At 43.4% G+C, this 22,964-nt stretch overlaps 1 protein-coding gene across 3 annotated transcripts in view; it reads left to right on the top strand.

Moving 5' to 3' along the window:
* The window catches only part of ARMH4 (armadillo like helical domain containing 4), a 255,572-nt gene that overhangs the window by 26,133 nt on the left and 206,475 nt on the right, over window positions 1-22,964 (top strand). For 2 of the 3 annotated variants that reach the window (XM_069733187.1, XM_069733201.1), the window contains exon 2: window positions 20,364-21,443. In XM_069733187.1, coding sequence (XP_069589288.1) covers window positions 20,364-21,443 — 1,080 coding nt within the window. Of the gene's footprint in view, window positions 1-7,335; window positions 7,465-20,363; window positions 21,444-22,964 lie in introns of those variants that run through there. The other variant, XM_069733193.1, reaches the window with a different exon arrangement.

The raw sequence follows: 22,964 nt of genomic DNA, 5'->3' as shown, positions 1-22,964 counted from the left end.
GCGTTGTAAACGTCTGTGAAGCACTTGGGGGTTCTACTGTTTAGGCACACCAGGGGCTCTGCAAACGCAACGTGACGCCCGCAGACCATTCCATCAAAGTCTGCATTTCAAAAGTCACTACTTCCCTTCTGAGCCCCAACGTGTGCCCAAACAATGGTTTACCCCCACACTTGGGGTATCGGTGTACTCAGGAGAAACTGGACAACAACTTTTGGGGTCCAATTTCTCCTGTAACCCTTGGGAAAATAAATAATTCTGGGCTAAAAAATTATTTTTGAGGAAAGAAAACGTATTTATTATTTTCACGGCTCTGCGTTATAAACTTCTGTGAAGCACTTGGGGGTTCAAAGTGCTCACCACACATCTAGATAAGTTACTTTCGGGGTCTAGTTTCTAAAATGGGGTCACTTGTGGGGGGTTTCTACTGTTTAGCCACATCAGGGTCTCTGCAAATGCAATGTGACGCCCATAGAGCATTCCATCAAAGTCTGCATTTCAAAACGTCACTACTTCACTTCCGAGCCCCGGCATGTGCCCAAACAGTGGTTTACCCCCACATATGGGCTATCACCGTACTCAGGAGAAACTGGACAACAACTATTGGGGTCAAATTTCTCCTGTTACCCTTGGAAAAATTAAAAAATTCTGGGCTAAAAAATTATTTTTGAGGAAAGAAAATGTATTTATTATTTTCACTGCTCTGCGTTATAAACATCTGTGAAGCACTTGGGGGTTTAAAGTGCTCACCACACATCTAGATAAGTTCCTTTGGGGATCTAGTTTCCAAAATGGGGTCACTTGTGGGGAGTTTCTACTGATTAGGCACATCAGGGGCTCTGCAAACGCAACGTGACACCCGCAGAGCATTCCATCAAAGTCTGCATTTCAAAACATCACTACTTCCCTTCCAAACCCCGAGGTATGCCCAAACAGTGGTTTACCCCCACATATGGGGTATCCGCGTACTCAGGAGAAACTGGACAACAACTTTTGGGGTCAAATTTCTCCTGTTACCCTTCGGAAAATAAAAAATTGCGGGCTAAAAAATCATTTTTGAGAAAATAATTTTTTTTTTTTATTTTCATGGCTCTGCGTTATAAACTTCTGTGAAGCAGTTGGGGGTTCAAAGTGCTCACCACACATCTAGATTAGTTCCTTTGGGGGTATAGTTTCCAAAATGGGGTCATTTGTGGGGGATCTGCAATGTTGAGGCACACAGGGGATCTCCAAACGTGACATGGTGTCCGCTAATGATTGGAGCTAATTTTCCATTTAAAATGCCAAATGGCGTGCCTTCCCTTCCGAGCCCTGCCGTGCGCTTAAACAGTTGTTTACCCCCACATATGGGGTATCAGCGTACTCAGGACAAACTGTACAACAAAATTTGGGGTCCAATTTCTCCTATTACCCTTGGCAAAATAGGAAATTCCAGGCTAAAACATAATTTTTGATGAAAGAAAAATTATTTTTTATTTTCATGGCTCTGCGTTATAAACTTCTGTGAAGCACCTGGGGGTTTAAAGTGCTCAATATACATCTAGATAACGTATGAGGTATCAGCGTACTCGGGAGAAATTGCCCAACAAATTTTAGGATCCATTTTATCCTATTGCCCATGTGAAAATGAAAAAATTGAGGCGAAAATAAATTTTTTGTGAAAAAAAAAGTACTTTTTCATTTTTACGGATCAATTTGCGAAGCACCTGAGGGTTTTTAAGTGCTCACTAGGCATCTAGATAAGTTCCTTGGGGGGTCCAGTTTCCAAAATGGGGTCACTTGTGGGGGAGCTCCAATGTTTAGGCACACAGGGGCTCTCCAAACGCGACATGGTGTCCGCTAACGATGGAGATAATTTTTCATTCAAAAAGTCAAATGGCGCTCCTTCCCTTCCGAGCCTTACCATGTGCCCAAACAGTGGTTTACCCCCACATGTGAGGTATCGGTGTACTCAGGAGAAATTGCCCAACAAATTTTAGGAACCATTTTATCATGTTGCCCGTGTGAAAATGAAAAAATTGAGGCTAAAAGAATTTTTTTGTGAAAAAAAGTACTTTTTCATTTTTACGGATCAATTTGTGAAGCACCTGAGGGTTTAAAGTGCTCACTGTGCATCTAGATACGTTCCTTGGGGCGTCTAGTTTCCAATTTGGGGTCACTTGTGAGGGAGCTCTAATTTTTAGGCACACGGGGGCTCTCCAAACGCAACATGGTGTCGGCTAAAGAGTGGAGCCAATTTTTCATTCAAAAAGTCAAATGGCGCTCCTTCCCTTCCAAGCTATGCCGTGTGCCCAAACAGTGGTTTTCCCCCACATATGAGGTATCAGCGTACTCAGGACAAATTGTACAACAACTTTCGTGGTTCAGTTTCTGCTTTTACCATTGGGAAAATAAAAAAATTGTTGCTAAAAGATCATTTTTGTGACTAAAAAGTTAAATGTTCATTTTTTCCTTCCATGTTGCTTCTGCTGCTGTGAAGCAACTGAAGGGTTAATAAACTTCTTGAATGTGGTTTTGTGCACCTTGAGGGGTGCAGTTTTTAGAATGGTGTAACTTTTGGGTATTTTCAGCCATATAGACCCCTCAAACTGACTTCAAATGTGAGGTGGTCCCTAAAAAAAATGGTTTTGTAAATTTCGTTGTAAAAATGAGAAATCGCTGGTCAAATTTTAACCCTTTTAACTTCCTAGCAAAAAAAAATGTTGTTTCCAAAATTGTGCTGATGTAAAGTAGACATGTGGGAAATGTTATTTATTAACTATTTTGTGTCACATAACTCTCTGGTTTAACAGAATAAAAATTAAAAATGTGAAAATTGCGAAATTTTCAAAATTTTCGCCAAATTTCCGTTTTTATCACAAATAAACGCGGAATTTATTGACCTAAATTTACCACTAACATGAAGCCCAATATGTCACGAAAAAACAGTCTCAGAACCGCTAGGATCCGTTGAAGCATTCCTGAGTTATTACCTCATAAAGGGACACTGGTCAGAATTGCAAAAACCGGCCAGGTCATTAAGGTCAAAATAGGCTGGGTCATGAAGGGGTTAAGGTTGAAGAGCAGGTCAGCAGAGGAGTACAGGTGGGTAGGTAAGAGGAAAGGAATTCATGATTATTTGGTTAGAATGAGAATAAGTATGATCCCTCTACACTGTGACAGGCTTTCAGATATTTGTAGACAGCTATTAAGTCTCCTCTTAGCCTTCTCTTTTGCAAACTAAATATTCCCAGGACCTTTAACCGTTCCTTGTAGGACATACTTTGCAGTCCGCTCCCCATCCTGGTAGGTCTTCTCTGAACTTGCTCCAGTTTTCCAATGTCTTTTTTTAAAATGTGCCCAGAACTGGACACAGTATTTCAGATGAGGCCTTACCAAGGAAGAGTAGGGAGCGGATAATTACTTCACATGATCTAGACTGTATGCAGTAGCGTAGCTACCGGGGAGGGGAAAGAGGGGGCAGTCGCCTCGGGCCCCGTGCTCTGAGGGGACCCACCTGGAGCTACGCTATGTAACTGTATCGGCATGCACAGCGCGCCAATACATTTACATTCTGCGGCAGAGCAGGGAGAATCGATCTCCCTGCACTGCCGCCCGGCCGCTATGGGGCCCCTGAGGAGGCAGTGGGGGCCCGGTATTGGACCCCCCACCCGTCATCGCAAGTGCAACTGTATCGGCTAGATGCCGATACAGCTGACCGCATTGCTGAGTGAAGGAGCGTTACGCTCCCTCTCCCATCATCCCCCTCTCAGCGTCTGACATCACTGACGCAGACACTGACGGGTCACGATGATGTCACTACTCGGCGGCCTATGGGGAGAGCATTATACTATACATGCCTATGGGGAGTGCAGTATACTATACAGGCCTATGGGGAGTGCATTATACTATACAGGCCTGTGGAGAGAGCATTACACTATACAGGCTTGTGGGGAGGGCATGACACTATACAGGCGTATGGGGAGAGAATTATACTATACAGGCCTATGGGGAGAGCATTATACTATACAGGCCTATGGGGAGAGCATTATACTGTACAGGCCTATGAGGAGAGCATTATACTATACAGGCCTATGGGGAGCGCATTATACTATACAGACCTATGGGAAGAGCATTATACTAGACAGACCTATGGGGAGAGCATTACATTATACAAGCCTATGGGCAGAGCTTTACATTATATAGGCCTATGGGGAGAGCATTATACTATGCATGCCTACGGGGAATGCATTATACTATACAGGCCTATGAGAAGTGCATGATACTATATTGAGAACTATCTGGTACATTATACTACAGTGTGGGCCATTTATATGGATACACCTAAATAAAATGGGAAAGGTTGGTGATATCAACTTCCTGTTTGTGGCACATTAGTATATGGGAGAGGGAAAACTTTTCAAGATGGGTGGTGACCATGGCGACCATTTTGAAGTCGGCAATTTTGGATCCAACTTTATTTTTTCCAATGGGAAGAGGGTCATGTGACATATCAGACTTATTGAGAATTTCACAAGAAAAAGAATGGTGTCCTTGGTTTTAGCGTAACTTTAGTCTTTCATGAGTTATTTACAAGTTTATGACCACTTATAAAATGTGTTCATAGTGCTGCCCATTGTGCTGGATTGTCAGTGCAACCCTCTTCTCCCACTCTTGACACACTGATAGCAACACCGCAGAAGAAATGCTAGCACAGGCTTCCAGTATCCGTTGTTTCAGATGCTGCATGTTACCAACGCCGCTCCTCTGCGTCGCCGCTCCTCCGCTGCTCTGCCTGGGGTCCGCGGCTCTCATCGCTCTGTCCCGAGGTCTGCTTCCGCCAATCCTGCTCCTGGTCCTGTGAGCGCCGGATCCTCCTCTGCTGCAGCGCGCTCCCGGCATTCCATTTCCGGGTCCGTGCGCTTCTGTGATTCCCCAGCACTTCCGGTGTCCGGGTCCTTGGCTGGTACGCTCTCTTTGCGCAGGCGCACTAGGTTTCCCCAGGGGCGCAGGCGCAGTTTCCCTGTTACCCCTTCCTGAGGTCATTAGGTCAGTCTTCTCTTACCCAATCCTGTTCCTGCCTCTACTATAAGAGGTAGGCTCTCCGGTTCTCTGGTGCCAGATTGTTTTACCTCTTTTGCTATTGCCTCCGGCTCTCTCAGCTTCCCTCCTCTGCGTGCTCGCCGTTTTCGTCTGTGTTTACGCTTCCCTTCTGTGCCTACCTTCTCTTGGTTTATTACCTTTCTTTTGCTGGTCACCCTGCTTTTGTTCTTACCTCCCTTTGTTGTTTTGTTTGTTTCCTCAGCGGCCACTTCGTTTCGGCCTCCCGGTGCTCCAGACACGTCCACGGATACCTGTATGTTTTTCTTGTATCCAGCCTCCTCTTTTTCCCTTCTTCCTGGAGCCGTCCCTCCTGGTATCTTCACCGTGGGTGAGTGACCTCTGGGCTTGCTCCTAGCGGTCCCTGTATAGGGGTCGTTTTCCACCTTAGGTCCGCTCGCCCAGGGGTAGGTCTCCCCACGGTCCAGAGGGTCCACTCTAGTTGTCTTCTCGGATCGCTATTCTGCACATCTCATATCTTCACAGCATAGATAATTGCCTTCAGATGACCCCAAAGATAAAAGTCTAAGGGGGTAAGATTGGGAGACCTTGGTGGCCATTCAACTGGCCCACGATGACCAATCCACTTTCCAAGAAACTGTTCATGTAGGAATGCTCGGATCTGACACCCATAATGTGGTGGTGCACTCTCACTCCGACGAGAGAATGAACTCGGGTGACCTCTCTCCCAGCAGCGGTGGAGAGATACACCGCGGAGGATTACCTCCGCCTGTCAGTTCATCGCGGAGGCCCTATAGAGCAGTGACATCACCCGATGTCACTGTTCTACACGAGAGATCATCGTGGAACACTCATTATTAACTGGAAAGGTAAGTATACGTTGGTTTATTATGTTATTTTTATTAGATCATGGGCTTCGGGGACTAGGTGATTGGTGAGTATGTACTGTATGTCTGCTCTATGTTCTGTATGGTTTTTTTTTACTACTGAACACATGCATTGTCTGATGGGACTACTTTCCCATCATCGGCTAGCTGTCACTGTGAGCATTCATAGCCGATGGGAGCAGTAGTCCCATCAGACAATGGCTGCTTACACAGACCCGCACACACACAGAGGCACACACAGACCCGCGCACACACGCAGACCCCCGCACACAGTCTGGCTGAGCCCCTCATTAATACTCAGTCACACATATGCCAGTTTCCGGTGCTCGCACTCACCTCACATGTATAAGGAGCGGCTCCGATGTGGTGGTCAGGACAGAGAATTCACATCCCCGGTGACCGCTCTCAGCCGCTGCCGCCACCAGTTCAAACTGTGAGCGGAGAGGGAGGACGGGAAATCCCGGAGCTGGGACCTGAGTACTGGTTCCGCCCCCTCACCTGCAGCCATACCTCCTCTATCACCAGCCGGCCCGGGACTTCCCTCCTCTCCAGCACTGACCTCATCACTGGTTTCGTGTGCCACTTATATGTGACCGCGGGATCCTAATGTGACATCCTCTCATCAGCACTGCCTCGCACTCCACAGCGGTGTCAGTGCGGGATCCGAGACCCCCGCAGCAGCTGGAAAACTGGGGTGGGAGGGAGGGCGGTCTGACCCCCGGACTAAAGAAAAAAAAAACTTGCTCATGTGCCACCCCTCCGCATCCTGGCGCCCTAGGCACGTGCCCTCAAGTGCCTAGTGGCAAATACGGCTCTGCACACACACAGGGACCCAAGAGGTAAGGGGGCCACTACCGCTTCCAAAACAGGTGGAAATGTACATTATAATGATCTATTATTGTTCTTGCATTGTGGCCCTTTCTGTCTGAGTCCTAGCTCACATCTTACAACTTCTGAGTTTAGCAGAGCTTTTGTATATATAAGCATATAGCTAAACATATCAGACAAGTCTCTTTTTGGGGGGGATTTTATACTGTATTTGTGATTATCTAGAATTTTTTTTTAGATTTTATCTTTTTATTTGTACTTTTTTGCTACTTTATTCTCTTGGTCTTTTTTTTCCCCAAAATGTGATGTCTTCCTGTCTGCTCCTAAATACTGTTGTTTCTTTCCTTGTATGTTTTATTTTTTGTAAAATGTATGGTACGAACGAGGCTCTCGTGATCATTTCCCACCTTATCCATCAGTGTATTTGCAGGGGCATCTGGCATGAAAGGGGTTAATAGACTCCATTGTCAGCATTTACTGCATTGCAGTCCTGTTTGCAAGACGGAGCCTAGTCCTTCCCGACTGCAGTGCCACTGTATGCCAGTCACAGGGGGTGTTTTGAAACATTGCATTGTGGGTCATCGTTCATCGGTAGGATGATAGCGTCTCCATGGTAACCCGCAGACGGTAGCGCATCACATTCACGCTGCCCTCCATGCTCGATGGAGTACGGATTGTTTACAACATGTGAGGACTTTTCTGTCCTTGGAAGGTAAAATTCCTGATTCCCAATATAGAAAAAAATAAAGACTAGAAAATGGGAGTTATAGTATGTGTCTACGCTATAATGCACGGACTGGGATCCTTCGTTTTCCTTGTGTTTTGCCTGGAGAAATCGTTTATGACTTGTGCTGCTTTAGACTTGAGGAGTCTCCCGAGACAACTTCTGTCTTCAGAGATCTCATTTGGGAGGTGGTTCATTACTCAGAGACAATACATCGGTCCAGGGGGACCCTCCCCACCATTTGTGCTTCTGTTTTCCAGAGATTTACTCGCAATCGCTTTATTGTATCATTTATCTTAAAATAAAATACATAGAAAAAAAAGTCATTGCAATATACGGTAATCATTTCATAGCTCTTATTGAGAATTCTTGCGCCTGAATGTAGGTAAAGGTTATTCCTATCCTTCATACATTGATATTGTCAGATAGTCCTTGTAATTAATAGCAATGTTGCAATTTATTGCTTGTTATAATTTGCAGCACAGTTTTGTTTTGTTTACAGCTTGTTGCCTTGGAGACCGACCACGGCTGCTAGGCAGAAGAACATATGCAGGGCTTACCGGCCGTTTTCTATTCAGGTTGTAAGCACTGTTTTGAGCTGGAGCGTGCTGTTACACTGGCATGCAAATATTTGGGCACCCCTGGTCAAAATTACTTTTATTGTGAACAGTTAAGCAAATTGAACATGGAATGATCTCTAAAAGGCCTAAAGCTAATTATGAAACCTATCATTTGTATTTTAGTAAACACAAATATATATTTTCATCGTTTACATTTTAAAAATTGCAAAAAGTAAAAGGGGACAATGCTACAGTTTGGGCACCCTGCATGGTTAGTGCCTAGTAGCAGCCCCTTTTTGAAAGTATCACAGCTTGTAAATACTTTTTGTAGCCAGACAAGAGTATTTCAATTCTTGTTTGAGGGATTTGAATCCATTCTTCCTTGGAAAATTTTGAGGTCTTTGCAACACAACCCCAAGCATGATTGATCCACCCCCATGCTTAATGGTTGGCGAGATGTTCTTTTCCTGAAATTCCATGCCCTTTTTTCTTCACACATACCTTTGATCATCGGTCCACAGGACATGTTTCCAAAATTCATTAGGCTTGTTTAGATGTTCTTTTGCATACTTCTGATGCTGAATTTTATGGTTAGGATGCAGGAGAGGTTTTCTTGTGATGACTCTTACATGAAGGCCATATTTATGCAGGTATCTCTGAACAGTAGAACAATGTACCACAATTCCAGAGTCTGCTAAATCTTTCTGAAGGTCTTTTGCACTTTCGCAGTCAAGCGGGGGTTCTGATTTACCTCTTTAGCAATCCTATGAGCAGCACTTACTGAACTTTTGCTTGGTCTTCCAGACCTTGTCTTGACCTCCAGCGTTCCTGTTAACTGCCATTTTTTAATTACATTTTGAACTGAGGAATGGGCAAATTGAAAACGCTTTGCTATCTTCTTATAGCCTTCCCCTGCTTTGTGGGTCTCCAGCATTTTCATTTCAGAGTTCTAAGCATACTGCTGTTTTTTTTTGGCATACAGCTAGAAAGGGCTGCTTTTTTTTTAATAAAGCTGGGAAATTTGCGTCACCTGACCTTTCCTAATGTTGATAGTGAACAAATCTCCAAGGTTTCCCAAACTTTTGCATCAGTCTATTTTCCTTTTTGTAATTTTTAAAATGTAAAACCTGAAAATATATATATTGTTTGCCTATAATAATAATAATAATAATTTTTGTATTTATATGGCGCCAACATATTCCGCAGCCCTTTACAATTAAGCGGGGATATGTACAGACAATAAATTCGGTACGAGTTAAGACAATTTAAACGGTGACATTAGGGGTGAGGTCCCTGCTCGCAAGCTTACAATCTACAAGGAAATGGGGGGGACACAATAGGTGAAAAGTGCTTGTTATTTCAGGTCTGGCAATTATAATAAATAGGGATTTTCATATAAAGCTGCATGATCCGGTCATCAGCCCGTGTGTTTAAGTGTAATAGTCAAGTATCAAGTGCAGTTATCGTGTGCATGGAGGGTGTGGAGACAGATGAATAGTAGGGTGCAGATTCAGGGTAATATTTGGAAGGAGGGAACAGGACAAAGTTAGTTTACTGAGTAGTTGATTTGGTAGGCTTGTTTGAAGAGATGGGTTTTCAAAGCGCACTTGAATAGGTTGGGGCTAGGTATCCGTCTGATCGTCTGGGAAAGTGCATTCCAGAGAGCTGGCGCAGCACGAGAGAAGTCTTGGAGACGGAGATGCAAGGTTCGGATTAAAGGGGATTTTAGTCTTAGGTCATTTGTATAACGGAGGGCACGTGTAGGGCGATAGACGGAGATGAGAGAGGAAATATAAGGCGGTGCAGAACTGTGGAGAGCTTTGTGGGTGAGAGAGATGAGTTTATACTGGACCCTGTAGCGAATGGGTAGCCAGTGTAATTGTTGAGGGAGGATCTAAAGTGACCCTTCACGGTTGACTCAGTGATTTCCAAATTAATCTAAAGGGCGTTGCCGGCAACTGAAAATGACCAGACGGAGACTCGTGCCTCTGTGTGGGGGATCGAGCAGATCTCTGTGCCCCTGTTTATTGTCTGACTTTTCATAGTCATAGAAATTATACTTCAACCATCAGCATAAGAACACGTTCACAGTTCTTAACCTATAAGAATACAGGAAAAACTTAACCCATGAGGATACAGGAAAAATGGAAACTACAGATATGGTCATGTCTTTTTGGCATAGAAAAACATATTAACAGATGCCTCAGTCTTGTATAGCGATACCCCCACGAGTCTCTTATCTGGCTCGGCTCCATTTAGAACACTCAAGGTCTTTATACCAATTATGAACCATAGACTAGCTGAATAACAAAATATTATCTTCGTGAGAAACAGGACAGAATTATTTCATAGCAGCTGTAACCTTCTACCTAAATAAATAACAGAATTTATCTTTAACCAACAACAAAATGGAGTCAAAGCACAAAATGGAGAATCTTTCATAATTTGTTCCTTCACATTCCCCCCTAGATAAATGTTGTTAATTAATGTCCAGCATCAGAGGTACTATCCCAAGCTATAAGCTCGAGGGGTACTGGTCTTCACATGACTGGTGCCATGTTACCAGCCATGGCTGTTGCGGCGTACCCGTCCCCCCTGTATACTAGAATTTATGAATAACAATTGTTGATGACGGTGGTGGGGATCTTTTGAAGATAGCCATGCGCTTGGCTTCAACATCTTCATCTGGTAACTTTGTGAAATCGGTGGAGAGAGCAGGGGTGGCAACGCTTTTGGTTTCATCATTAGTTGTCTTAGTGCAGAATTTCCTAATACATACAGAAATACACCAAAGAACAAGTTTTAGTATTACATACATGACAAGGATAAAGGCAGCGATATGTAACAAACTTTACAAGATTCCAGCTATCCAGCCGCAAGTCCCTCAAACCAATTCGCTGGATTAAGAAAGGAGAAGGTGTCTGCCCACCAACTGTCCTTATTACGGTCATTGTCTTTATCATATTAATCTCTAAGTCTTTGAATATCTTCTAACTTATGTGAATACTGGCAGCCATCTTAAATACAGTTAAATTTGCATTAGCAAACATAAGGGGAAAAACTTATTGTTTCACAGCATAAGAATATATAAAAGTACAAAAGAGTATAAAGATATATATTTTCAACTTGACAATCCCCCCTAAACACTAAGTTTTTCCCTAAAAAGAAAGTTCCTTCGAGACTGTCCATGTGATGGGGAAAAGGGAGGTGGATTTCTTCATCCAGACACCTCAGAAGCTCTCCCCTTGTGAGAGGCCTCCAGGCAGCTGAACCCTTCACTAGCTTCACATGGAGTTCTCCCGCTGTCCCTAAACTAAATCTCTTAGCATCATCTGAGAGTAAAGAGTATTGTCTGTCTTCTTGAGGGGGACGTACTTGGGGATCTCCCCTGGATCAGTGCCATCGTACTCTGGTGAGTCTACTTCTTGGTTAAGGAAGGTGCCAGTCGGAGTTGCCTTAGTGATACCCTTTTTATACAGGGGAATAACACAACAGAGGATTATCGATCCAACTACAAGAAGGGCAATCAGTACTAGACAAGCTTGTTGAAAGAATCTTTTGAGCCCACCCAACCAGCCGGAAAAGAAAGATGTGTCTACTCCAACATTAGTTTTTAATTCTGCTGCTAACCCATTTATCTTTTTAAGGGCTATCATGGTCTTTCCATTTACCCCAGAGTTCTGAGGGATATAGGTACAACATTCCTCTCCCACCATGCCACAGACTCCTCCTTTCTCAGCTAAGATCGTATCAAGGGCTAGTCGGTTTTGGAGGGTCATTCTAGTGTTAGGGCTCAACTCCTCAACTATACCTTGGAAAGCATCACAGGTAAAATTGACAAACCTTTGTTCACTGTAATATATGTAATTGATCCCATCAACATTTTTATTAATCTGCACCTGTGGGATTATAGAAGCAAAGCTAGCATAGATCTAGTTCTGGGCTTTAAATTGGTCAGGCACCCCCCTTGGCACTCCAATGCCATCGACATATATCAATGGATTTTCTTCATAACTCATATGGAGACTTCTCCTCCTTCGGGTATATTCATCAGGTGTCTCCGGATCCCAAGGTAAAATCTTGAACTGCATAGCTAGTTTAACAAGGGTGCATTGACCTGTCCAGGCATTAGGCAACCTAGGACGGAGCTTACCATCTCCACATAACCAATAAATGTTGTACATATACTGTGTATGATTAGCTAGCAAGTCAGTATCCAGGGAACTGTTCTCTTTGCAGAAACCTGTCTCGAAGACCCCTACTGGTGTACCCGTAGTGTCGTGGGTATTATAGCAGGTATAATTATCAGCTAATACGGTTATCCCCCCTGGGACCTTTAGTTTAGGTGCTTCATGAATTAGTGGGACATAATCTGAGCAATCAGTGGGCTTTAAACCCTTCAACAGATTCATAACACAGGCAGTGGTATTAAGTATATCCAATATATCCCAAATTTGATCATCTGGATAATCTGTGGCCCTAACCAATTTATCCCACATTTGTGTAATCATAGGGTAAATGAAAATAGAACTGACAATTTTATTGGCTATACCCATCTGTACTATTAATTTTTCATGATATTGTACAAACTTATTATTCAAGGATGTTGGAGAATTTAGGCTGTCCCATTCGGTTATCAATATTATTAAATGGAAATACGAAAAACCAAAACATCATGTCCCCTTATTTGCCACTAGTCTGTTTGACCAGCTTGCACTGCGATACATGAATCCACGAAGGCCTTCCTTCCAGCTTTACTGACATAGGAGTAATGAGGAGGACTTGGTAGGGGCCGTCATACAAGGGTTCTAGTCCGTGTTTTCTGACATAGCTTTTCACGACCATAAGACCACCAGGCTTCAAATTATAACCAATATCGGTTTCTGCTGAATCTGGAAGGAAAGAAGAAACTAAAACATAGGTGTTAGCAACATTTTTACTAAGCTGAATAACATTTTGAACATCACGGTCAGTTTCTTCTGACAACTACTGAGACTGAAAATTTACAACTGAGAACCTAGCACCAAACAATATCTCATATGGGGACAGGCCATGTTTTGCAATAGGGGTAGTACGAATATATAAGAGCCCTGGCCATGGAGCCGTAGTCTCCTGCATCATTTTGGTCAATTGTCCCTTCAGTGTGCCGTTCAGCCTCTTAACTTTCCTACTAGATTGTGGATGGTACGGAGTATGGAGGGCTACAGTGGATCCAGGCATTGTCAGAACCTCCTGATACACATGAAAAGAAAAGTCCGGACCTTGGTCACTTTCATCAACTTCTGGAACACCATATCTGCATATAACTTCCATCACCAGTTTCTTTGCTGTGATCTTTGCAGTCACGTTGGTAACGGGGAATACTTCTGGCCAATTGGAGAACATATCGACAACCACCAGACAATATTCATACCTTCAGACTTAGGCAACGTGATGTGGTCCACCTGGAGCCTTTGGAAAGGATAGTCGGGCTTAGCAAGATGCTTCGGGGTTACACGTTGAAGTTGACCGGGATTGCAGGTCTGACAGATATTACATGCACGGTTGAGTGCTGTCAGGACTGTAGAAATACCTGGAGTCCAGTAGAATTTTTGTACCAGGGCTAGGGCCTGTTTTATTTATTTTTTTCCTCGATGTGTGGGCCCATGTGCCCACGTGGCAATAGCAGGGTACATCCGCTTATGGAGACACACAAGTTGGTCCTTTTTCCAGAGACCATTGTCCATACATGCTCCATCAGCTTCATTTCTTCCTTTGGAGACATTCTCTGCATCGTCATTAAGCGGTCTCGCGGGGTCCGGCAGAAAACCTCAGTCTGGCATAGATCATCAGGTTCCTGTAGAGTCAGTGTTTCTTGTAACTGTTTACGCTGAGAGCGTGTGGTCACCATAGCTGGTATGGGCTGTTCAACGGGTAGGAGAGCAGCAGCTTTTGCTTGCATATCCGCACAGGCGTTACCGACAGTCTGTGGACTGTTCCTAGGACCGTGTGCCTTAACTTTGATAATGGCCACCTGGGTAGGTAATTTGATTGAGTCCATGAGGGTTTTAACAGCTTCAACATTCTTCACTGAGTCCCGGCGGTAGTAACAAACCCTCGATTGGTCCATAGGGCTCCAAAATCATGAGCAATACCAAATGCATACTGTGAGTCCGTGTATATATTAGCCCGCCTGTCTTTGGCCAGAACACATGCAGTAGACAGAGCCTGAAATTCTGCTTCTTGTCCTGACAGGATGGGAGGGAGAGAGTGCAGCTGCGTGCAATACAGTATCTTCCGTGGTAACAGCTTATCCGGTGTGGAATCTGCCAAAATCATCAGCATATCTTGAACAGTCTTTCAGGGCTTTGTAGAGAAATTGCATTATGCGGGATGCGTCCGGTATCCACTGACAACAATAAATACATAGTCCAAGGAAACACTGGAGCTCAGTCTCATCCTTTGTAGCTGACGGCTATTGTTCTTTCTTCTGTGAGGTGTCTGGCACCCTGAAGGAGACAGTGACCCAAAAATATCACTTGACCAAGGCAGAACCGAAGTTTCTAGGCCGAAACCCGACAGTTCAGATCTGCCAGATACTTGTGAAAACTAACAGTGGCAACAATGGCTTCCTGCTCTGTCTGTGCACACAACAAAAAAAATTACCCACATACTGAAGCAGCGTGACATAGGGATATTCTAACTGACAGGGTTAAAGACACTCGCCCATATTTTTTGCAAACTGATTGGGACTGTTTTGGGCCCCTTGTGGCATAACTGTCCACATCAATTGTCGTCCCTGATAAGTGAATGCAAACAAACTGGCAATCTGGGTGTAATGGAATGCTGAAGAAGGCATTGGCGAGGTCGATAACTGTGAACCAAGCAGCATCCTGAGATATCTGGGACAAGAGTATATGGATTAGGCACCACTGGAGTTTCTAGAACAGTAGCTGCATTAACTGCCCGTAGGTCTTGTACCAGCCGGTACACAGGGGGTTGGCCGGGTGGGGTCTTTTTCTTAACGGGAAACAAGGGCGTGTTACATGGAGAAACACAGGGTACCAGGGCACCATTATCGAATAACGTTTGTATTTGCCCCTTGAGGCCCCGCTCCTGATCATGTTTCAAAGGGTACTGATGGACTTTGGGAAAAGGGGGCACCAGGTTTAAGAAACACTTTTACTGGTTTTACAGGTATTATTGGGGTGAATCTGGGCCTATCAGGGCCATCATAACCGTGGGAAGGGCATGTAAGATACACATCTCATTATGTTCATCTGCATAGGGGTTATATAACGTAAATACCATTTGACCATCATCTTGAAAATTATATTCTGGAGCGGAACTGTGATAATAAATCTGTCCCCAGTAAATTTACCGGACATGAGGGAGAGATTACGAACGGAGCAGTGACTTCAGGGAAAGGTCCCACAGGGATGGGTTTTGTAAGAGTATGTTTATTGGGTCTGCCATCTACTCTAATTAAAACAAACTCTTGATCTGAGAATTAACATAGCGAGGGATATTTCCAGACACAGGGTTAAAATGGATATTGAAGTATGAGACTGGATTTGTGTAAGGGAGGGGGGGCTGGAGCTGCAGCCTTTTGCTTGGGCCACTGATAAGGAACCAGCTGCGTCCTTGTACTGAGCTGGGGGCTAGAGAGCGCAGCTGCTTGATTTAACTTCTAATTTTACTGCTGATACAGAGCGGGTTAAGTTCTTCTGAAAACTTTTAATTACTTTTAGTGCATCGTCCGGAGTGGAATTCTTGATGTCAGGTCTAACTGACATTATTGGCTCTTTCAATTCAGATTTAAGGCCGGACATCAAAGTTGCCACAAAAAGGTGTGAATAAGCTTTATTATACAGTGAAAACCCCAAATCTTTAAGTACTACCATAAGACGCCCATAGAACTTCTCGGCAGTCTCCCCCTTGTCCTGTGTGACATCTGTGAGGGGGGTAGCTTGGTCCGCTCGTCTATCTTGTGCCCAAACCTTTAAAGCATTACAGAAATCAACACCACTTTCATAGGTTCCCCCGTCCAGGTTATACATCATGCGACCCTCAATAATTGGAAAATACCCCTCTCCAGCCTTCACATGGAGTAAGTGTAACAGATCTTTCCGGGGAGTGGAATAAATCTCTCGATTCGCTGCTATTTGTCTATAGACTGGTGCTGGCGGTGGCTGATAATAAGTGCCGTCAGCGTTTAGCAAGGGAAAGGTGGAGGCTACAACTCCGGGTCTTCTTGCTTCACAATTGTAACAGACCTCTCTCCACTGAGAATTAGTAACTCCGCATACATCACAAATCCACCCGGCAGGATTATAGGGTGGGGGTGCACTAAGTTTTGACAACCCAGGATATATTGGAGCTTTGGGGTTAAGGGGCATAGGGCTTACAGTCGGGAGAAGAGACTTGATTTCCTGGGGAGGGACCTTATCATCTAGCAGGGAGCCCCCCTGTTTCAGATTATCATTTTTAATTGTTTGTCTTTCTAACACATTACCCTCAATCACTTTTTCAGTTCCTTCTTGCACCACAAACATCCACTTTTTGTCATAGTAATAGACAACTTCCCTTTTTCAACGTAACAAAAACAAATCCGAATTCACTTTCTCTGTTAATCCTTAATTTGCTATATATCAACCACTCAACTTGAAGCAGATAAATCTTTTACCAATCTTTTAATTACTTACACTGATAACCAAACAATCTCTTACATGTTTTCTTCTAAAATAGGCACAATTCTTTCACTTTCAAATTCCAACTTGAACTTACGATATTTCTTTCTAATTCAATACAACATTGTACTATTGCACATACTACACAACACAAGGATAGAAAATTCCGAGAGGACGCAGCGACTCGCCCCCTCCATACCAGAAACACAGAACTGATAAGAACATCACAGCATTCCTCAACACAAAAGAAAGCAATAGCGCAGCTGTTTGACCCCTCCCATCGGATATTTTGGAAATCTATACACAGAAACAGAATGCAGCAGTTCTCAGACTTAATTAATTTCTACAAAACCTTCATCGCACAATTCATATGCCAGAACACCTTAGAAAAACCAATCATTGAGAATATTTTCCTCATCTTTGGGCTAACAATATCAGATTCAACACACAAATTCAAAGTCTTCTCTTACTTCCATGGAAACATGATTCTCCTTTAGAGCTAAATATCCTTACTTTGTCGTGCATAGTACCAGAGCGGCCGTATATAGTCTATTCCACTAGGTTTACCTGTCCCCCACTGGGACAACCCAAAAACGCGGTACTCAGTGAAAGGAGGAGGGCGTCTTAGACATCCCTCCGAATACCTCTGGATATATATATTGTATACTTCTATATATTCCTGAGTTACGTATCCTACCCAATCTTCGATCACCTCACCGCGCCTGATTCTAACAATGATCAGGAATTCAGGATATTTTGACTATAAAGAGAATTGCATCACTGGTCAATCCGGGGTGTCCGTCCCTTATGAGGTACGGTTCGAGCACTGGGCTCCCAACGGAACTACACCTCTATATGATTCCACCCAAAAATCACCCACCATCGGGGACAAACCTCAGATCCTCCTTGCAGCAACAAACACAGGAAAACCACACCAAACGGTCAGTCTGGACAGTATAACTGTCAACTTACCGTGGTTGTTGTGGGGGATGATCAGTCCCAATTTTCCAGTGCCTGTGTCCGCTCTGAGGGTCCTTTGTCTTGTTGTCCTCCGGGGGGCAGAGGCGTGCCTGGTTGGGGCTCCACGTTGGGCGCCAAGCTGTTGAGGGAGGATCTAAAGTGACCCTTCACGGTTGACTCAGTGATTTCCAAATTAATCTAAAGGGCGTTGCCGGCAACTGAAAATGACCAGACGGAGACTCGTGCCTCTGTGTGGGGGATCGAGCAGATCTCTGTGCCCCTGTTTATTGTCTGACTTTTCATAGTCATAGAAATTATACTTCAACCAATCAGCATAAGAACACGTTCACAGTTCTTAACCTATAAGAATACAGGAAAAACTTAACCCATGAGGATACAGGAAAAATGGAAACTACAGATATGGTCATGTCTTTTTGGCATAGAAAAACATATTAACAGATGCCTCAGTCTTGTATAGCGATACCCCCACGAGTCTCTTATCTGGCTCGGCTCCAATTAGAACACTCAAGGTCTTTATACCAATTATGAACCATAGACTAGCTGAATAACAAAATATTATCTTCGTGAGAAACAGGACAGAATTATTTCATAGCAGCTGTAACCTTCTACCTAAATAAATAACAGAATTTATCTTTAACCAACAACAAAATGGAGTCAAAGCACAAAATGGAGAATCTTTCATAATTTGTTCCTTCACATAATGACTGGCACAAGATGGAGGCATCGGTGAAGCGGCTGGACAGAAATATGACCCTGGCTGCCGCATTCAAGATGGATTGGAGAGGAGAAAGTTTGGAAAGAGGGAGACCGATCAGAAGAGAGTTGCAGTAGTCCAGACAGGAATGAATGAGAGCAACAGTAAGAGTCTTAGCAGTTTCAACGGTGAGAAAAGGTCGGATTCTGGAGATGTTTTTAAGATGCAGGTGACAAGAGCGAGTGAGTGATCGGATATAGAGAGTAAAGGAAAGTTCGGTGTCGAATATGACCCCAAGACAGCGGGCATGCTGCTTGGGAGTTATGGTTGAACCCTCCAGGGTAATTTCGATGTTGGGATTAACTCTAACTCTCCTTACTGTCTGGCAGAACACCACACCATCACCAATAACGCATATCTCAATTCACATTATACACCATAACAATACTCATGTCTTCAAGGGGGAACGTGGGCAGTATGTCCATCTCCTTACACATGTGCACTGCAGCTCCATTTTAAATGGGAAAAAAGTTCCCCGTTCTGTCGGATCGCTATATTGTGGAAAGATGACAACTTATTTTAACCCCTTTAAAAATCCAGTTTGACTGACAGCTATCTCTGCCAACTTCCCCATGCACATGAGCCCTCAGTTCAGAAGAACATTCATGTGTTTTTAAAGGGCAAAGAGGAGAAAGCTGCTGCCAAAAGGCTCTGGCAGCGGTTTATGTCCTGAATAACAAAAATCCAAATAGCCTGACCATTATCTTTTCTGACACAATTGGTTGGGAGAGACTCAAGGGGGGTGCATACACATTAGACTGTCGGCCAAATCCTGCAAAAATATTGGTGGGTTTAATGACTTTTTTTGTGTAATATGCGTTTGGTTTAGTTACCCTTTAAAATATTAAGTATATTCCCTTAGGGGTGCTGCAAAGCTGGAGCATATTTTAGGTGAAATGTACAGAGGAGAGACTGAAAATATTCTTGTAAAAACTGCATGTGGACGTATTACAACAAGGTAATAACGAGCTAAAACAACAGTATGTAATAGTAGACATATGGGGTGTGGAGGAAGCAGTCACAATCGACCGCTGGGAGTCCATTTAATCAATGGCACATGATAGGTGGGGACCCTGGTGCAGATTGTGCCTTGAAAGCTTTTTTTTATTTTTTTATTACAAGCTTTGGTGCAATATACATTTCTCATATTGACCTACGACCTGTGAATATTATACTCCTGCTGAGTTCTACACCTTTTGCAAACATTTCTTAGAAATACCGGTACCTTCTCCTTTGATGTTTATCAGGGCTTGTCATGAACTAAAATTGATGGTGTGCCTATAAAACTAATATTATACATAATTTTGCTTAAGGGGACAATGTTTTTTGTTTATCTATTTTTTTTTTACTTGAACGCATTTATTTTGGGCTTAAAATCATTTTTGCAATTGGGTTTCATTAAATATGTTGCGCCTTTTGTCTTCTATAGCACCTGTGTTTCACTGTCTATTGCTGGCTGCAGAATCAGTTAGCTTTGGATCCATCAGTCAGCTCCACCGCAAAGACCTGGCGAGCAGTTTATAACTCTTTTATCTGTCTTTTTCTGAGCTCCACTCAGCTGATTTATGACCACAGACGACATCCAAGTTGAATGTTCAGGGAAACAAAGAGTCTGTAAAAGCCAAACGGTGTAAACATGTTAATGGAACCCAATTGCAAAAAATGTTTTCAGCCCCAAATATATGCATTTAAGTAAAAAACATATCTCCTAAGTTGACCCCTTTAAATCGGGTTGTCCAGTATAAGAATAAAAATGTACAGTTTTCCTTTATACAGTGTTGCTCTGGTTAATGAGACTTCAGTAGAGAGACAGTGAAGAGTGGTGCTGTTTTGGAAAAATGTAGAGCCTTCTAATCCTGGACGACCGTTTAACCTATAGTTATATCTATGTAGTAATATATTGATTTTTTTCCTTTCTTTAAGGACTCTGCTTTCTGAATATATCAGCAGCTCCATCAAGCGCCATGAAGAGGTCACTCGTCTTCCATACATGCGGGGTGCTATGTTGCCTCCTGCTGCTTTCACCAAATGCAACATGTCTCTCCCTTCAAAGGCTACATAAGCGTAGTATCCCTGAAGTCAACGGAGGGTATGATGGAACAGTTAACACAGATGTTAATGACGTTCTTCCACCTACTACATCTACCTTCGAAAGATATACCATTAACACGTCTCCTTATATGAACTCATTAAACAAAGAACTTGTTGTTCCTCAAGAATCTCAATATAACTTGAACCCACAAAATAGCAGCATAGTGGCTGAAATAAGTCCAGAAGTCGATAGTCTTGGATTTATTGAGGTTGATCCGACTGGCCAAGGTAAGACATCAGATGACAATGGAGTTCTCACCACGGCTGGTTCCACTGTTGGTTTTGTACAAAGTGTGGCACCTGCAATTGAAACCAAAAATGAAGATGCCGAGGAAAGTTTCCCCCAAACAGAAAATAATCAAACTGACTTAAATCAAAACAATTTGGAAAATTCATCTCAAGTCAACACCATAGAGATGTTAACAACCAACCCAAGGACCAGCATTGTTGAAACCGAAACTGACTACTCTACAGCATCTTCCCAGCTCTCTGCCCAATCGTTAACTACAGTCAACGCTGAAATTCCTGAAGACCTGGACCCTACAATGATAGTAATTAAAAGCATTGACGATGGAGAACTGATTTTCCCACATTTAGGAGAAGATTGGGATGACACAAAATTTACAACCCAGAGTCCTAAAAACCTAGGTGTGACTGAGCTTACTATGGCAGGTCCTGTGGTAGAAGAACATCCCGAGGCAGCGATGCTCAGTACTTCTCCTGGAATCACTGTGATGTCCGACGACAAATCTGTCTTCAATGTTACAGAAAATACTCTTGTTACGGAAGGAAGAGTTTCTCCAAAAGTCACCAATTCCGCTGAGTTAAACCCAGAACTCGCAGTTACCATGTCTACACCCCAACCAAACATAGAGGTGAACCAAAGTCAAGACCTCTCCGCAGCAAACACAGGTAAGGGGAGGAAATAGTACAAGAGATTCATAGCAAAATGTAAATGTCACATCAGTGTGAGGTCACTGTAATTGATGGTGTTTCCTTGTCACATCTGGTAGCGCTTATACCTGGCTCACAATCCAATGACCGTGGAGGGAGTAAGTGTTGCAGATGGAAGTCTTAACCACTGCTCATTTTTCAGCTGATAGATCTATTGGATGAAGCAGAGACCTTTCCTTGAATTTTTCTCATTACCCTCAGGCAGTCGCTTGCTGTCGCTGCTAAGCTTTATTTTGCTAGGAAGGGAATTATTTTGTGTAAGGCGTAAGAAATGCTCACTGATTCTATTAACAGGAAGGAGATAGTAAAAGTCACGGCTGCCCGGGAAGATTAGATCAGACTCCTGGGTTTTTTGTGCATTTTGTGAACCTGATCTTATACTCTACAGAGCACAGAGGTGGCCGAATGTAAATCTACTGTGGTACAATCTTTACATCCATAGCAAGTTCATTTCTTTTGCAGATTAGTTGCAAATTTTTCCATTGAGTTCAATAGAGATGTCAACATTTACACCAAAACCCAGTTGGACTAGTTAGCCAATAAATGTCTTACTTCTATAAGGCCACCGTCACACTAGCAGTATTTGGTCAGTATTTTACATCAGTATTTGTAAGCCAAAACCAGGAGTGGAACAATTAGAGGAAAAGTATAATAGAAACATATGTACCACTTCTGTGTTTATCACCCACTTCTTTTTTTTTTTACTTGCAAATACTGATGCAAAATACTGACCAAATAAAGCTAGCATGACGGCAGCCTAACACTTTCAGCTTTTTATTGTTTTTTTTTTTGGGGGGGGGGGGGTGAGGGTAGGGGCGGGAGTGATTAGCACAAAAAAACTACAATTTTAACATCCCATAGATTTTTATAGCTAGCACATTAATTTTTGCTGTCTTATTTGCTTTAACTCCCTAATCCCATATGACGTACTATCCCGTCAAGGTGACCTGGGACTTAATTCCCAGTGACAGGATAGTACGTCATACACGATCAGCCGATTGCGGCCGGGTGTCAGCTGACTATCGCAGCTGACATCCGGCACTATGTGCCAGGAGCGGTCACAGACCACTCCCGGCACATTAACCCCAGCACACTGCGATCAAACATGATCGCAGTGTTCCGGGGGCATAGGGAAGCATCGCACAGGGAGGGGGCTCCCTGCGGGCTTCCCTGAGACGATAGGTACAAGGCGATGTGCTCACCTTGTACCGAGCGTCTCCTCCCTGCAGGCCCCAGATCCAAAATGTCTGCAGGGCTACTTCCAGGTCCTGCAGGGAGTACTTCCAGGTCCAGAGCAGGCAACCAAGGTAACCAAGCAGCAGGGCATGCCAGATCGCTGATCTGACACAGTTCTTCAAAGTGTCAGATCAGCGATCTGTCACTATACAGTGATGTCCCCCGGGACAAAGTAAAAAAGTTTAAAAAAATTTTTTTTTGATGTGTAAAAAATTTTTTTTTTTAAATTCCTAAATAAAGAAA

The sequence above is a fragment of the Ranitomeya imitator genome, chromosome 1 (genome assembly GCF_032444005.1).
Source record: "Ranitomeya imitator isolate aRanImi1 chromosome 1, aRanImi1.pri, whole genome shotgun sequence".
In the NCBI taxonomy this organism is placed as follows: Eukaryota; Metazoa; Chordata; class Amphibia; order Anura; family Dendrobatidae; genus Ranitomeya; species Ranitomeya imitator.
This window is presented reverse-complemented; position numbering and strand designations above follow the sequence as displayed.